The sequence below is a fragment of the Onychomys torridus genome, chromosome 4 (genome assembly GCF_903995425.1).
Source record: "Onychomys torridus chromosome 4, mOncTor1.1, whole genome shotgun sequence".
NCBI lineage: Eukaryota > Metazoa > Chordata > Mammalia > Rodentia > Cricetidae > Onychomys > Onychomys torridus.
In genome coordinates this window covers 67,363,575-67,381,500 of record NC_050446.1, presented here as the reverse complement: position 1 = coordinate 67,381,500, position 17,926 = coordinate 67,363,575, and the positions used below count along the sequence as shown (strand labels likewise).

At 50.6% G+C, this 17,926-nt stretch overlaps 1 protein-coding gene across 3 annotated transcripts; it reads right to left on the bottom strand.

Annotated features, from left to right (window-relative positions):
• Nucleotides 1-10,338: 10,338 nt before the first annotated feature.
• Slc35c1 (solute carrier family 35 member C1) lies at nucleotides 10,339-17,709 on the bottom strand. 3 transcript variants are annotated; one of them, XM_036186559.1, is made up of 3 exons: nucleotides 17,684-17,709; nucleotides 15,637-16,166; nucleotides 10,339-12,336 (listed from the first exon to the last, which is right to left on the bottom strand). In XM_036186559.1, exons 2-3 carry the CDS (start codon nucleotides 16,133-16,135, stop codon nucleotides 11,777-11,779), a joined length of 1,059 nt encoding a protein of 352 aa, XP_036042452.1. In that variant the 5' UTR covers nucleotides 16,136-16,166; nucleotides 17,684-17,709; the 3' UTR covers nucleotides 10,339-11,776. The 3 variants fall into 3 exon arrangements, with proteins under 3 accessions (XP_036042452.1, XP_036042451.1, XP_036042454.1); XM_036186558.1 differs by lacking the exon at nucleotides 17,684-17,709 and adding an exon at nucleotides 17,388-17,636; XM_036186561.1 differs by lacking the exon at nucleotides 17,684-17,709 and adding an exon at nucleotides 16,542-17,001.
• Between the last annotated feature and the right edge of the window lie 217 nt (nucleotides 17,710-17,926).

The following is a 17,926-nucleotide window of genomic DNA, read 5'->3' as shown; positions in this document are numbered from 1 at the left end:
TAAAATCATATGCATATAAAAGAATTGTTTTGAAATAAATTTATTATTTATTATCAGTAATATCTGATATGCATATGTATTTTCAATATTTTATCTATAATTTTTTTTTGTGTGTATGCATGTGTGCACCCGGGTGCACGCTATGGTACATGTGTGGAGTTCTAACACGCACGATCCAAAGGCACTAATGCGATTCTTGTCCGTTGAGGAATACTCACGGGGAAGAATTAAAAAGTCTTTCTTTCCTATAATAACCATAATGGTTTCAGAAGAGCAGAACTTTTATCTGTGCACTGAAAGCATACTTTTCATCTTTAAATGGGTTCTGGGGATTGAAATCAAGTCACCAGGTTTGTGTGGCAAGTACCTTTACTTCTGAGTCATCTTCTTGTCCCTGTGTCCTTATTTTATATAACTAGATAGCCAGTGTTGTATAAAAATTTCTCACTGAACAATGAATCTTGAGTGGAAAAATCTAATAGCCTGCTGTAGGGCATAGAATGTCCTGGGGATCTCCCTAGGAACCAAAGAGGACTGCTGTGCAGGCCACAGGAGGTCAGCTTGGCTGCTGGCAGTACCTGGGCTCTGTAGACAGGGTTCCACCCCAGCAGGAAGTGGCCGGGGTGCCTTTTCATCAGTCCATCCATTGTTTGCCAGGCAGCCTCAGTCTCTGCTGACCCTGAGCTAAGGACAAGGCCATGAGCAAGTGACCACCTTTCTGATCTTTGCCACATCCAAGACGTACCCTTCCAGCCTAGGTGTGGCTATTAGATGTTGGAACAAGCCAGGGAAGGAGTGGGAGGCCGTGTTCAGAGCCCTTGGGACTGAGCCCTGAGTCACCTCCAGCTCTCAGGAGGGCTGCTCTCAGTTTCCGCCCTGGGTGACAAGGAGCAAGCCCAGACAGTGGACCTTTCACTAACAAAGAGCTAATACAGTAAGGCAAAACCACAAACAAAGAACAGCCTGTAGCCTTGTTCCTTCTAAACCAGAAATTTCCTGGGTTGTTGCCCATGAAAGAAAAGTAACTGTTGCTTAAGCTCAAGGAAGGAAAGGGGTGTGTGTGTGTATGAGTGTTTGTGTTTGTGTGTGTGTGTGTGTGTGTGTGTGTGTGTGTGTGTGTGTGTGTTGTGTGTGTGTGTGTGTGTGTGTGTGTGTGTGTGTGTGTGTGTTGTGTGTGTGTGTTGGCTTTCCAACTCTGATTCTTGCCGGGTGACTTGTGCCAAGGCCCTTAACTTCTCCAGCTGCAGCTCCTGTATCTATGAAACAGAGCTCATGGGGTGGAGTGGCTGATCACATGTCCTGCTCTTCCAGAGGACCCGAGTTCAATTCCCAGCACCTCCATTAGTTGGCTCACAACTGCCTGTAACTCCAGCTCCAGGGGTATCTGCACCTCTGGCCTCTGTGTGCACCCACACTCATATGTACAAACCCACACACAGACACATATATATCATTTAAAATTAATAAAAAATAAATAAAAAAGAAAACAGAGTTCATAACCTTACCTCCCTCCTAGGCTGTTGCAAGGATTATGTTTGCTAAATTGTGTAGTTTATCCTGCCCTGAGTGTTGAGTGATAGGGGTTAGAATTATTATGATAATTGGTTATTGGGATTATTGTCACCTCAGGTGTGTGGTTTTCCCAACATTGGTATTGTTTTATTAATTAATTTTATTTTTATGCCTTTATTACTTTATGTGTATGGTATTTTGCCTGCACGTATGTCTGTAAACCATGCGTATGCCTGGTTCTCAAAGAGACCAAACAAAGGCACTGGATCCCCTGGACCTGGAGTTCCAGGTGTTGTGAGCCACTGGCTTTGGGTCCTGGGAACTGAACTAGGTTTTCTGGAAGAGCAGTCAGTATTCTGAACTGCTGAGCCATCTCTTCAGCCCTAATTAATTCATTTTTGAGAGAACACTTCTCTGTGTAGCCCCGGCTGGACTTGAACTTGCAGAATCCTCCTGCCTCAGCCTCCTAAGGGTTAGGATTATAGGTGTGCACCACCACACCCAGTTTTTTTACATGATATTGGGGGTAGAACCCAGGACTTCATGCATGCCAGGCAAGCACTCTACCAACTGAACTATGTTTCCAGCCTCTCCCCATTTTTTGTGTATGAGTTATTTTGCTGTTTTAAAATATGCACAACACAAATTAGCTATTTTAACCAGGTTGCATCATCCTACACAGAAACTCTGTACCCACCAAACAGCAGGCCACCATTCCTTCCTCCCAATGCCTTAGATACCTCTGCTCTGGTCCCACCTCCTCAAAACCAACCCCCATCACATAAGTGTCCCTTTGTGTCTGGTTTCTCCCACTTAGAATCTTTCCAAGTGAAGCCATGTGTTTTCTTCTGTAGATGGATACAGCCCCGTGCCACACAAAGGATGGTATAGCAGCAGATCTCAGAGTACAGTGGTCGTCCCAGGAGATTATAATGAAGTTCCTGCCAGCCAGTGATGCTGTGATGTATATCACATAGAAACACACAGCATATGGTTTAAGCAAAGCACCATGCCACAGTCACAAAAGTATAGTGTATGACATGGGATAATGATGACGAAGGACAATGATGGTCTCTGTGTCTTCTGTACCATGCTTTGTACTGTGGGTTTGGGGCATACTCACCTGCCATACAGAAGGGGTCTTGGCCTCACACACCTGGTGCCTCAGGAGGCCTTGATGAGGGAGTAACTTCAGCTTTCTCTAAGCGATAAGATTGCTTAATCGGGCCGTTCTTTTCTAGAAGAACTCCTGTCGTGGAGTACTGCATGAGTGTTGTCCGCTCTATCTGTGCAGAGTGTTTTGTTTCCTAAGTCATCTGCGGACAGACACTGGGCTACATCCTCTTTGGGATTTTGTGTGCAGAGCCATTGTGAACATGGGCACCCTTCTTCCCAGGCAGCTCTATTGAGACATAGCACCTATGTCAAAAAATGCACCCACTTAAATGTATAAGTCAACGCTTTATCACAGCCAGAGCTGTGCCGCCCCCTCTGCCATCTAATTTTAGAGCATCTCCGCTCCCCTCCCACCTTAGAGGGAGTGAGTGACAGCCTGAGGCAGCCACCCATCTATTTCCTGTCTCTAGAGGTTTGCCAAGTCTAGGCATTTCACATAAACACAATCATATACCATGTCCATGCTCTTTCATAGATGTCATATATATTTTTTTTTTTTTTGAGACAAGGTCTCATACAGCCTGAGTTGGCATGTGTAGCTCAGGATGACCTTGAACTTCTGGTCATCTTGCCTCTACTTCCTGAGGGTGACAATTGCAGATGTGTACCACAACATCATTTTATGCAATTCTGGGGATCAATCTCTGGGCTTCATACATGCTAGGCAAGCATTTTGCCAACTCAGCCACATACCCAGCCCCCACCATCTCTATTTAGCATCATATTTGAAGGCTGATATATTGCTACTTGTTTATGTCATGGCCAACTGGCTCAATGTGGGGGTAAGGATTTCCTAAGGCTCCTAGCAAACTCCGGCAGGCCAGAGTGCTGTTCATGGTTTGTGTGGCTGAATTCTTCAAAAAAACTCTTTTTAAGAGCCTTCCACACACTAGCCACTTCACCAGTACTGGCTAAGTGATGAAACACACTGGATTTGGTGACATACACTTGTAATCCCAGCAGTCAGGAGGTGGAGGCAGGAGGGCAGAAGTTCAAAGTTGTGCTCAGCAACATAGGAATTTGAGGCCAACCTTGGGTCCATGAGACCCTGCACAAGGCCCCAGAGCTGGCAGGGGACAGAACTGAGCTTCGATCCCAGGCAGTCTGGCCACAGAGGAAGAGGTTTTCTCTGGGAGCGTGCTGCTGCTCAGTGTGCCCAGTGCCTCCTTCCTAGTCTGTGCTTTGTTTGAGAAAACCTGGCTCTGGCTTCTGCCTTGCCTGCAGGTTCTGCACTCACTTGCCCAACCCTGTGCAAGTGTAGGAGAACAGAAGCTGCCTCCCCTTCCCAGCTACCCCAGGGAGAGCCTTCTGTCAGACCCTGTGGGCATTTGCCTCTCCCTGTCTGGCCACCCAAGAATAGACGCCACTCACTTCTTCGAGCCTTTCTGCTACCTGTCAAGAAAACTTCTCCATTTTAAGGCCAGTGCAGCCTTCCTGTTGTCCCTCCCTCCCTCCCCCCTCCCTCCTCTGCTTTTGTGGCTTTATTGAGTTATAATTGGCAAATAAAAATTTTATATGTTGAAGGCATATAATGTAATATTTTGATGTCTGAATATGGTATGAAATGATTGTTTTAATCAAACTAATTAACTTTTTATCACCTCAGGTAGTAATCTTTCTATTAGTGGTATGGATATTTAAGATTTCCTCTTAGCAAATTACAAGTATACAGTGTCATATTATTAATTATAGTCACCATTTCAGTCTTTCTAACCAAATTCCCTCAATCACTAAGCCTGTGTTTATTTTGATTGGACAGTGTGATCTGAGCTCAGAAAGGACAGTAGGTACTAGTTAGATGAAGAAAGGAGAAATCCCGCAGATGGAGGGAGCAGCATGGGCAAAGGTCCTGAGGTAGGTGGGCACATGGAGGATGGATGGCAGAAGGCTAGAGTGGGGAATGAGATAAGCACCAGTCAGGCATCAGCTTCCTCCCGTCCCTGAGCTCCTCCATTGTCAGGTGCAGCTGCCTCCTTTACAGCAGCAAAGGGACCAATCAAACCCTTCCCTTTGCAAAGGAGAGGGAAATCCTCCTTTACAGCAGCAAAAGGACCAATCAAACCCTTCCCTTTGCAAAGGAGAGGGAAATCGCCCCTCCACCATGGTGCTTTCCCTCAGCTCACTTTGACCTGAGCTGCATGCTTCCCACTGCCCAGAGCAAAATGCAGGGATTACTGATGCAATCCAGACCACAACAGTTCACCCCTGGGCTGGGGCAGAGCTTGGCTTCAGGGAGGTGTGAAAGGTACTTTCTTAGCAGGAAGAGGGAATTGTGGGTAGACTGCAGTGTTGCTTCCAAATGGCTGTGCCTTTCCTACCTATTGACATGATTATGAGACCTGAGGGATTTGGGGAGCAAATTGGTAGGCTAGAATTCACCCCTTGACTCTCTCAGAAGAGATGGTGAAGCCCCCTGCTAGCATTTTTCAGGATAACAGCCAGCCTTGCTGCTAGTCCCTCAGTCACACTGTTATTATCACAGTAGCAACACCAACCGCAGAACTGGTCTCTCAGACTCTCTGTAAAGCAGCAAGAGGTCAGTAAGGAAGGCTGTGGAACATCCCACCCCACCCCCAAAGTCCAGTGTTTGGGGATATTGGAACAAATTGTAAAGATGGGATCACTGTTTGACCTTGCCTGCCTAAAGCACCTGATTGGCTTATTAAAGGGCTGAATGGCCAACAGCTAGGCAGGAGCAGATAGGCGGATTTCAGGGGAGAGAGAGGAACAGGAGGAACCTGAGGTGCATGGAGAGACACCAGCAAGACACGGAGGAAGTCAGATATAAAGAATGGAGGAGAGGTTAAAAAACAACCACCACATGGCAGAATGTAGATGAATAGAAGAGGGTTAATTTAAGTTATAAGAGCTAGTTGGTTACAAGCTTAAGCTAAAGGCCAAACTTTCATAATTAATAATATGTCTCTGTGTCAGTGTTTGGGGGCTGGAGCTCCCAAAGAAAGTCTGACAAGACTCGTTATAATCCAGAACTGTTTAGTGCTGCAGGAAAATGGCGGAAGCAGCCAGAGAGATCTTTCTGGAAGCTTGTCTCTGTGGAGGTGGAGAAAGAAGGCATTGCTAACTGAGCCAGGCCATGGTGGCCTCTCACTTGTAGACCCGCGGTCATCTTTGCTCTGTGGGTCTTGTGTGATGCTCAACCTCTCACAGATGTGGCAAACTTTCAAAGAATTTAAATGCCAAGAAACCTTCACACCTGCCCTGGGTTGCAGCCAGCATGTATGTTTGCCACACAGCCCACATAGTGTCTTACAATCTGAGTTTCCTTTAAAGGCCGAGAGACTGAATATAAAGCTCCAGGTTTCTGGTTTCTCTTGCAAGGAAGTTCTAGAAATTTAGGCTTGCCATAGTTTAGAGACGGTTACCCCACAAGTCCCCAGTGGGAAGATTTGGACAAAGGGGTGACCTCTTTAAGAGGCGGGACCTAGTGGGAGTCCCCACTAGGGGATCAATGTTGTGGTGGGACTAATGCTGGTCTCGGGAGTGGATTAGCTCTCACAAGAGTGAGTTGTTGTCTGACTATTCCCAGGGTCTTGCTTCTTCCCTCACAGTGGGCCACTCTTTGGTGCACACCCATGACACCAGGTAACATGGGACACACCAGGAGCACCCTGGACAGATGTCACGCTGTTTAAATCTTCCAACTATAAGAACAAGGAGCCTATGATCCTGTTGTCTTTCTATATTGTCCAGAATTAGGTGTTTTGATACAGCAACACAAAATGGACTGAGACAAGGCTACATGCTCAAATGATAAAGATGACAGGAGCTGGGTAGTTGGTCCTCCAGGCCAGTACACTGTGGTCCCCACTCAGTTCACATGGATGTAACTGGTGGTCCGTGCTGGTGTTCTCATTAGGATTTCATGCCTGTGATGATTACGTTCATCTTCCCACCATGGCAGCAGGAGAGAGTAGAGATGCCCTGGGGAGGTGAGGGCAGCCCCCCACCCGCCAAATCCCAGGTTTGGGTAGCAGAGGGGATAAGTCTGTAGAAAGCCATACTGCTCTTCCTCTGGGAGCTAGATCATGTATGCCATGTGTTATCTCATCCTGTTGTTACCAGGGGAATCAGGGTCTCTGCTTGAGGTTCTTAGTCTTCTTAGTCTGGTTAATAAAATAATTTAAAGGCTGGAGCAATGATGGCCAGTGGAAGAACACTGGCTGTTCTTCCACAGGACCCAGGTTCAATTCCTAGCACTAGCATAGAGGTTCCTAACTCTAGTCCCAGGGAATGCAATGCCCTCTTTGACCTCCACTGGCACCTGGCATGCACATGGTGCAGCAGGCACACATGCAAGCAAAACACCCATACATAAAAACTCATGAAGCTATTTGGCTATGGCCCTGTAAGAGACTATGCCAGGAGGCAGGAATTCTGGGAAGGAAAGCTATATCATTTAATCGAAGGGATAATTATTCCTCCTAGCTCTTCAGCACGGTGTAAGGTGGATCTGTTTCCTGAGGGTAGTCCTTGGAGACTGACCTGCCCAACTGCAATGTCAGGTCTTTTTCCAGGCTGGAGATTCCATTTGCTTGATCTGAAGAAAATGCTTTTACCTTAATGGGCCTTTTTTGCTACTGTGACACAGTCACTCCACTGCCCTCTGGAAGAGGGAATAGTGTCATCTTACTTTACAGACTAGGTAAACAAGGTTCCGAGATGTCACGACATTACAGTCATAGCCAAGACGTGGCCAGGAAACTGAGGCTGCGGCCGTGTGATGGTCAAGGAAACAGATGGCAAGGCTGGCATTCTGCTAAGATGTGGATCCTCAGCCACCCCAGAGGTCAACTGTAAGTCGGAGGCTTGGTTACCATGGAGACAGAACTCTTAGGCAGCAGTGCAGGAGTGCCTAATGAGAAGTCCTTAGTCATCAGAGTGAGCCCCCCTTTTTATGGGCTCTCTATGAGGTCAGTGATTTTGTTTTTGTTCCATAATTCAGCCAAGATGTGCTGCCTCCACACAGACCCAAAGCAGGGTCATTAGTCATGGACTGAACTCAAAAATGGTTAGAAAAACATGCTCTTTCTGGAGTCTTGTTCTATAGCCCAGTGTAGCCCGAATTCTAATTAGTCTTAATAATAAAAACCCGGTGTCAGATATCAGGGTGAAAGCTGAAAGATCAGAGAAGCAGAGCAGCCAGCCACTGGTAAGACTTCTCACCTCTAGGAATCCTCAGACTGAAAGGGCCAAGCTCCTGTCTCTACCCCACCTTATCACTTCTTCTCTCCACCCAGCCATATCACTTCCTGTTTCCTCATCCCAAGTACTGGGATTAAAGATGGGATTAAATAAACAAGATTTATTTGTTAGAGCACAAACAAATATCACCACAGCCCAAGCTATCCTCAAACTTTCTCTCTTCTGGCCTCCTCCAGAGTGCAAGGATCTCAGGCAGAGCTATCCTGCCTAGCCAACCATTTCTCATTATAAATTGATGAACTCAGCTATTATGTGAGACAGTGACAGAAAGCTGCCCAGACAGACTGCAGCCTGGGCTCAGCTAACTTCAAAACCTAGAAGTTCAAAGAGTAATAAACTGTTTTGACCGGTAGTACTTTTTTAAGATTTGGAATTTGGGGGGCCTCTCTAGCCCTGTGTTTACTACTGTTATGCCCTGATCTCAGGGACTCCCAAAAGACCACCAGAGACTGAATCTTGCATGTAAAAGCAAAGAACCTTTATTTTCAAGCTCCAGGGCTTGGTCTGTCTGTCCCATGCATCGGTGAGAGCAAAGAGGCCTGAGCCCAAGCAGGTAGGGTTTTTTTGTTTTTTGTTTTTTTTTTTTAAATCATAGCAGAGGTTGGGGTGAGGGGATTTCTAGGGTTTAGGACCCTGATTGGCTGGTAATTGTCTAGGTATCTTTAAAACAAAAATAGGTGTGTGCTAAACTCAGGGACATCTGGCCACCTTATCTAATGGTTGGAATGTTTGGGATGTCAGGTACTTCCTCACCCCTGGGTAGATCCCTGCGTGGTGTCAGCTTATGGCTTTTCCTGGATCTGGGTGTTGCCTGCCAGTTGGCCTGTCACAGCTGTGTCTGGGCCCCTAAGCCCGTCATGGCAGCTGTGTGGTCAAGCTGTTTGGGGGCCTCTCCACACCATCCAGATGACTATGCATGAAGGTGATTTGGTCAGTTTGCTATGGCGAGGGAGTTGGCCACCATTGCTAATACTGTAGCTGGTAGAGACTGGGAGGTAGACAGAGAAGGGAGGAGATTTGCTAGAAAGAAGAGAAAGGCTTCAGGTTGCCACCCTTGGACAAATGGTACAGGGGATGCCGGCAGCAAGCTAACTAGGGGTGGGCAGGCTAGGAGGGTGTGGGTTCTGGCTTGGAAGTGTCTGTCCACGGATCCACGGAGGAGGTAGTGTGAGGGAGGAGACCGAGTCCTGACTGTCCTGTTTCAACACTGCAGAGGTGGTTGGCTTTTGGTCCTGTTGGCTGTCAAGGCTGTGGGTCGGAATTCTGTGGCCATTGATGATTTGGCCATCGTCTGGTGTTCATGGAGAGTCTCAGTGTGCAGAGAGGGAGTCTGCTCTGTGCTGAGAACTGTAATGCTCACCTCTCTGTACTGGGGAGCCCTCATCTGTGACATGAGGATGCTACCAGAATTTGTCTGGAATATGAATGTACATCAGTGTTTAGACCAGTGCCTGGCACATGCCAAGCCTGCAACAGACTTTACTAGTCAATCATTACCATTTGTGCGTGTATTCACGTGTGTACATATGCATATACATGTGTACAGGTGGAGGCTAGGAGACAACTTTAGGTGTCAACCAAAAGTTTTTTTGAGAGAGGTTCTCTCGCTAGGGCCTGGGTTCACCAATGAAGCTAGGCTGGCTGGCCAAGGCTTCACCTGTCTCTGCCTCCGAAGCGCTGGGATTACAGGTATGTGCCACCATGCCTGTTTTTTCCCCATGGGTTCCAGTGATGGACCTCAGGTCCTTGTGCAGGCATGGGGAGCACTTTACTGATAGGGCCAGCTCCCCAGCTTCATAGATTTTTTTTGTTTTTTTGTTGCTTTTGTTGTTTAAGAACAGTTGAAGAGCCAGGCGGTGGTGGCGCACACCTGTAATCCTAGCACTCCAGAGGCAGAGGCAGGTGGATCTCTGTGAGTTCGAGGCCAGCCTGGTCTACAGAGCTAGTCCAGGACAGGCTCCAAAGCTACAGAGAAACCCTGTCTCAAAAAACCAAAAAAAAAAAAAAAAAAGAACAGTTGAAGAAAGGCTTTTACTGGGAGCAGAGAAACACAGCAGCAGCCACACTGAATTCTGCTACTTTTCTCTACACAAGCCTCTCTGAGCCTCAGTGTCCTCATCTGTAAAATGGGATGGGGAGTCAGTGATGGCTCCCACCCCACACAGTAGGAATGGCTGTGGAGATGAGTGACAGGTGGGCAGCTCTCAGTGCCATGTCTGCCCTCAGTAAAGTGCACAGCCAATGGCAGTTGGTACTAATGGCAACTTCAACTCTGGCCACCCACTTCCCAGAGTAGGTATATGGAGGATCCTTGACCTAAGAGATTCCAGGCTCAGGAAGGCTGCCTGCTGTAGCTGGGTCCCTGCAGACTTGGCTTTTAGATCCCCACTGGGCCCTGTGTCCCTCACTCAGTCCACACACGTCCTCTATGTCTTTGTTTTTTTGTTTTTTATTAAATCACATACAACTCAGGGCATCAGGCCCCATCAACTTCATTAGAACCTGGGATTGTGGAAAATAGAAATCAAAGGCTGGATGGACACAGTCTCCCCATCTTTTTATGACAGGAACAAAAACATCAGACGTCACCCCAAGGAAATGAGGGCACAAAAGGCAAGAGACGGGACTAGGAGAGTGACGCTCCCCTGAGGTTAGGAGGGTGGTGCTGGGGTTATGTCTGAGTGCTTCTGTCCCCAAACTCATGTTGGAGTCGTTATGTTGAAGGCTTTGGAGGTGACCAGGCCATGGGGTAGAACTCTCATGAATGGGGCTAGCGCTCCCATATAGGAGGCCCGAGGGAGCTTGTCTGTACTTTTCCCACATGAGTGTGTGGACAGAGTGTCTCTCTGAAACACCGGGTCTATGGGTGCCTTGATCTGAGCTTTGCTGTCCCCAGAACAGTTATAAACCAACTTCTGTTCTTAGCCACCTGGTCTAGGCTATTTTGTGATGGGAGCCAGATGGGCTAATTCTGAGAATCAGGGAGCTCCTTTAGCCCCAGCCTCAAGAACATAAAATGTCTCTTATTGTCATGAGGGACTTGGGGGTCCAAGCACATGGGAACAGAGACTATGAGTGGACCCCACTACCTACCTGCAGATGGAGGTGTTGGGGGAGGTCGATGATGGAGAAGGGAGTACAGAAACGGAGTACAGCTAGGTAGCTGGGCCGTGCTGAAGAACGGCATGGTGGTCCCTCTGGGCCAAGAGAAGCCAGGCAGTAAAGCTGGGGTTAGGGGCTGTGGAGGAGTTCATCACCCTACTTAACCTGTGAAAGATGTGTGACTCCCCCTGTTCTAAAGCTGCAAATATGGAGTGCAGAGGTGAATGTTTTTCATCAGCCACTCCTGGGTACAGCTCCCATGAATGGGTCTGCCATACCCATCCACATAGAAGAGGGCAGAATGGTCATTTCCTCCCTTGGCCAAGCTCTCACCTCCCTCCAAAGGCAGGCTGGGGTGTTCCTGATGTTAATAGCACCTGACTACTCTACCTGCCCTGGGTCCCAGAGATGTGGACTCACCCAACTCCCTTCAAATAGCCATAGTGGTGTCACAACCCATTTCCCTTGTGATCAATCCAGTCCCTTAAGGCTGCAGCTGGTCCCAACCCCAGAGACGACATGGAGGTAGACAGGCCCCAAGAGGAGGCAGGAAGGGGCGCCACTCCCATAGAGTTTTCCCAAGACAGGTTGGGGCGGACAGGAGATTTGGCAGCTTTCTGACATTCCCAGGAAAGACCCTGGCTCCTCTTAGACTATATTCCAAGGAGGATGTAAACAATATTGCTCAGGGCCACACCAGCCAGCTCTAAGGGAAGTGCTGTGAAGGCCCTACCTGGGCTCAGCCCCGGGTCTCTGAAGGAGCTCACACCCCAACGGCACTCTTCTCGCCCTCTTTGGAGCTGGGGTCCTCCTGGGTCTTCTGCATCTCCCAGCCCCTGACCCAGGTGTAGGCGGAGGAGCCGCCCAGCACCATCAGGTTGCTTGTCCACCACAGGAAGCTCTTTGTCTCTTCATAGTAGAGCACGGCCAGGACCGTCTGCGCACAGGCCTTGGCTGTGCCTGACACATTGTGGGTCAGGGGACTGGTGAATTTGATCTGCAGCCCCGTCACATAGCCGATGGCAAAGCCGAACAGGCCACCCAGCGTCATCATGACCCAGAAGTGGGCACTGTCCAGGTAAGCAAAGTCAAGGAGGGCACGGAGCTCGCCCAGCAGTACCATCAGGGGCAAGAAGAGCACACAGGCATTGACGTTGTTATAGAAGGTTAGGCGCCAGATACTGTTGTCTACCGCAGGGAGCACCTTCTTGGTATAGATGGCATTGAGGGAAACGCAGAGGCTGGCCAGCACCCCGAAGACGGTGCCCACCAGGGACAGGGTGCCCTCAGCTCCCTCTTGGTCTATACCCAGCCAGAAACCACCTGTATCAGAGACAGAAGAGAGACAAGGTGAAGAGGGATGAGAACGGGAAGGAGAGGGACGGGCTTCTGACACCACAGTTCAGACTGTTCTGTGGCCCTTATCACCAGCACATCCAGAGTTTAATCCCCCACACCAAACAAGGGCTGAGGGAGTAGAGGCCAGAATGAAAACCTGCTTCTTCCCTTCCCCCAGCCACAGTCTAGCAGTGGGGGAAGGTATCAGGACAGTGTGGCCCTGTTACCTCTCTAATTACAATTGTAATCACTGTAATGAGGGCTATCACGTGGCCTGTAGGGGAACATTCTATAGGAGGAGGGCCAGTTGGTGGCTAAAATAACCTTGGGCAAGTGACAGGACTCTTGGCTTCAGCTCCCTCAGTGTGAGCATGAGGTCAGAGCTGCTCCTGGCCTGATGTTGCTTGCAGAGTCCCTTGGGAACTCTACACTCTCAGGTCTCCTGTGTTCAAAGAGCCTGCATGGCTCCCCAGGCCACAGCACTGGGCTTCCTGCATCTGTCCAGCACTTCCTCTGTGACTCGATGGCCTCCAGCCACCTTCTCAATTCCCCACTTCTCACTCCAGAGCTCTATGTGTCTGCATCCAAAATGCTAGTCTTTCCAGGGACTCTACCATTCTTCAAGGCCAAAGCTGGCCTCTCTGGGGGAATCCCTTCGAGATCCACCAAGTACCCAGGCCTCTTCCGAGCTTCCTGCTTCCTGCCCTTTAACACAATGCTCTTTGCCTGCCTCTGGCTGGTAGGTGCCTGCTCCTGGCTGGTAGGTAGGTGCCTGTCACTGGCTGGTTGGTGCCTGTCACTGGCTGGTAGTAGGTGCCTGCTCCTGGTTGTTGGTAGGTGCCTGCTCCTGGCTGGTAGGTAGGTGCCTGTCACTGGCTGGTAGTAGGTGCCTGCTCCTGGCTGTTGGTAGGTGCCTGCTCCTGGCTGGTAGTAGGTGCCTGTCACTGGCTGGTAGGTGCCTGCCCCTGGTTGGTAGGTGCCTGTCCCTGGTTGGTAGGTGCCTGTCACTGGCTGGTAGGTGCCTGCCCCTGGTTGGTAGGTGCCTGTCACTGGCTGGTAGGTGTCTGGTCTGTTCCTGGGTGGTAGGTGCTTGCCCATGGCAACACTCTGGTCTCTTTATTTAAATCCTGCATTCTCACAAGGCAGAGGCTTACTGCTTCCACAAGGATCAGCACAGGCATGAGAGATCTGGACTCCGACTGCTCTGTAATTTTGAAGCTGAGCTACGTGGGAGAAGAATTCCAATTTCCTTCATCTATAAAAATTGAGGCCATGTTCTTGCTCCCATGTTAACAAATCTATTCTGTCTTGTAACTAAAATGATCTTGTCCCATGGCACTCCATTTTCCCCGGGAAAGACTACTCATTCTATTATGTGTGTCCAGGCTGTACTGTACTACTCAGGCAGCCTTATGTCAGCAGGGACTTCTCAGTAAGTCTGCTTAGATTGTTCCTCCCGCTCCTTACTCCCTCTAGAACCCCCACAGCCCTTACCAGAGATAGGCCCTCCCTCACAGGAGGAAAGAAGGGGAGACCCAGCAGATGGGCACAGTTCTGGGGGTAACAGGGTTCCGCTCTTCCGTGCTACTCAGACAGGCTGCAATTGCTCTCAGCTGCCTCACTATCAGCTACTGGTCACTTTGGGGACCTTCTTGCATGTAAATTCCCCCACCAGGAGGACCATCCCCTCTAACCCTGGCAGGGCTGGTAAACTGAAGTGGGATCCCAGCGTACCTTGTAGGACAAAGCAGAAGTAAGGAGTACCAGTTCTCTTAGGGTGCACGTGTGGGGGCGGGTGGGAGTCCCCCAGCGCTGACAGCTTTTTAACCTGCCCTCTCTCTGGCCCAAACCCCTTACTGCTGGATTCAGGAGCTGCTCAATCAGGGGAACATTTCTAGGGCAGATGTATGCATCAGCCTGGTCCCCACCTCCAGAGCTCCCAGCCTGGGCCCCTGAGACACCAGAGAAGACGAATTAGGCCAAACAAGACAGTCTAAAGAACCTGGGCAGGTACAAATGAAGGTCACATTTCCGCCTGAGGGAACAGATGCCCTGGTCTCTGTAACCCAGCAGTCACTTAATTCAACACTCTAAGAGCCAAGCATGTTCCCTAACACGTGCTGTCCAAGCCAAGAGCCCCTAGCTACATATGACTACTGGGCACTGCCAAGATGGTCATGGAATCAGGTCATAACTCCTGCAGCTCAGGAGCTAGATGTTTAAGAGTTCGTCTGACTTTAATTTAAGCATGTTTGGTCTGCGGTTATTATGTCTGACTGTATAGTGTTGGCTTCCAATGGGCTGGATCAAAGCAGACTGGCTTGAAACCCAGGCCAAGGAGTGTGGCCAATCTGGGATGGCATCCCAGACTATCTTAGTTGTGGGGTGCTGGCAAGTAGCCTAGCCTCTGTGAGTTTCCGTGTCCTCAACTGTATGGAGAGGGGAACAGAGGGATGCCACCACCCAGAAGGCTTCTGGGTAAAAGAGGATGTGTAATGATCAGCACAACACTCAGGCCTGGAAAGATAGTTAAAGCCTCTTAAAGCATACATATAGGACCAATGAAATGGCTCAGTGGGTAAAGGTGCTTGTGCCAGTCCTGATGACCTGAGTTCAATCCCCAGCGCCGATGTGGCGACAGAAAGGGTCAATTCTCAAGTTGTCCTCTGGTCTCCACCCATATACTGTGGTGCCCCCTCCCCCCGACACACACACACCAAAAAAAAAGTAAGAAAAAAAAATTTAAACACGTCTACCCACTATTTCAGAGGTTACCTCAAGGTAGCAATGTCAGAAGGAGACAATGAGCTTATTAAAAGATGCTCTGTCCTCTTTAGAGAGAACTGGACAGACAATCAGGATCCTCGAGCTCTTGAGAAAGAACAGTGGCATCGTAGCCAAAGTGTGACATGTTTAAATCCCAGCTATGTCAGTGATTAGCTGTGTGATGCTGGTCAAGTTACTTAGCCTCTCTGTGCCTTGGATTTCCCTCTGTAAAATGAAGATACAGTTCCTCTTGTAATGGGGATTAGTTGCGTTAACACGGATCAAATGCTTAGATCCGAGTGCCTGGCACATTTTAAGCACGCAAGCAGGGACAGTTGTCTTTACTGTAGTAGTTGAAGCTAACGTGATTATTTTCACCCTGGCTGGGTCCCTAACATGCTGAGTGACCATAAGGAAGTCATTTCTTCTCTACAGGGCTCTTCCTACAACCTCTGATGCAAGGGACCTGGGGCAGATAAAGTAAAGGTACCTACAGCGTTTTCCCCGGGCCCCACTCACCAATGATGATGCCGCATGTGAGCAGGGCATAGAAGGAAGTGGTCTGTTTGAGCAGCACGTAGGACAGAAGCACGTTGAACACGGTGGTGAGCGAGCGCCCCACGTTGTAGAAGGCCACCCCCACGTACTTGAGGCAGAGGTTATTGAAGCTTATCATGCCGATGAAGACCACCGACAGCGGCAGCACACTGCGGGCTACCTTGAGGTCCAGGTTCAGAGTGGGGAAGTCAACGGTGCCAGGGCAGCAGGTGGCCAGGGTGCTGAGGCCTTTGCACAGCAGCGAGGTCACCAGGCACTGGTAGAAGGTGACGAAGATCGGGGTGTCCAGCTGCAGGGAGGGGCTGTCCAGCAGGTACTTGTTGAGGAATACCATGGAGATGGAGGTGACCCAGTAGAGAGAGACCACCAATGCGATCTGCAGCGCCCGTAGCAGAAACGGCTTGTTCCTGCTGTCTGCATCGGCCTCCTCGGAGGCACTGGAGGCTCCAGTCAGCGCCATGCGCAGGATCCTGGACCGCTTCAGAGGGGCCCTGTTCATGGTAGCAGAAGAGCTGGGTCACCCCACGGCCAGAAGCATTCCCTGGTCTACAGGGCTCCAAGCTGCTAGGGTCTGTGGGTGCAGGCTTCACTTGTCACATGGGGTGACCTAATGGTCCCCTCCGTCTTGGATGAAGTTCTGCTTCCAGATTTGCCCAGATGCACCTCTCCACATCTCGCTCACTCCCAGAGGAGGGGGTCATGAGACATGACCCAGGGAAAGGAGAAGGGGCCTAGCTAAGGGTGTGGGCCTTGACAACCACGGCCGGCTGGATGATAGGGGGCTGGTGCCTAATAGGGACGAGTCGCGGGGAGAAAGGGAGAGGGACAGAAGGGCAGGGTGGAGGAGGAAAGAACAGGATGCGGACCTCGTGGGAAGCGGAGCACCGAGAAGGAGGCGTGGGCTACGTGGAGGGCGGGCTGAGCGCTCGCGCCGAGCCTAAGGAAGGGCGGGCTGCAGGGAGGTCACGGAGGCTCAGGGACGTGGCCCGAGGAACACTGACGGAGGTATGGCGGGCACAAGGCCTCGCCGAGCCCGCGAGCTGAGTGCGAGTTCCGGCTCAGCTGGGCAGGTCCCGGGCCGCGTCCCGGCGGGGCGGGCCCGGCGCTCATTTCCTGACACACCTCCCGGAAGCCTTAAAGGGCCCGCTCTCCCGGCCTTTCACCCTTCCCGTGGCCGCCAGGACACCATCGCCAGCCCGGCGCGCGCCAGCACGTCTGCACCTGTGGCCATGGTCCTGCCCTCTTCTTCTGGGAACCTCCGGAGCCCAGGGAAGGGTTTGCAGGTGCTGGAGCGTCTCCCATTTCCTGGAAGGAGGGCTCTGTCGTTCTCCCCGCCCCCACACTGTCTCTTCTCCTGGCTTCATCAGATCGACTAGATTTAGTCAGATGCATCTACACCATCTTCCCAGAAAATAAAATACCATCCCTCCGCTTCGGAGACCCCCCCCCCCCCCAACAGCCCTTTGCTCCCCGTCCCCGGAGCCCAGGCCATTCGGGAAGACCTTGTTGCGGTCCTCTCCTTTCTCCCTACCCTCACGTTCACCCCTGCCAAACCGAGTCAGAAGGACCCGAGGTCCCAGAGACCCCAGCAGCACTTCCAGAGGCTGGAAGCCACATCACCTCAGCCAGATACAATCAGTTCTAGACTCCCAGACCAGAGCCTCTCGATGCAGCATCCCGTGTCCGGGATCCCTTCCCCTTCCAGGTCGTACCGTCTGTCCGTCCGCTGGACTCGGTTCTGGTGCCCTAGTTCGTGCTCCTGGCTAGTGCAAGGGACCTGGTGCTCACCCCCGCGGTGCCCTCGGGTGTACCTGGCAGCACTGCCCAAGCCGCGCCCCCAGGTATAACTTCCTGCTTGCTGTCCCCAGCGCGCGCGCCACATCGGGCTCCGGGCGAGGTGGGGCGGTAACCCCAGGAACCCATCCAGAAGGCCCCTTTCCTCTATCTAAGAACAACCCTGTCTCCCATCTTCCACCCCAACCCTCCTGGTACGCCTCCGTCCTGTTACCTTCGCTGGCGCGTCCCTTGACAAGGCTGCATTCCTGGCTCCACGGGTCCAAACTGATGCTTCCAGAAGGGCGTGGGTGGGGGAACCGCTGAAAGCTGCCACTATCGAGGAGGGTGCCCCTCCCGGTCCCGCATACCTGGCTTGAGTGGGCCACCAGCTCCAGGTCTTTTACTCCTGAGCTGACAGGACTGACTTGTCTGTCCTTTTTTCTAGCACCAATGTTGGATGTGCAAGTTTGTCCGA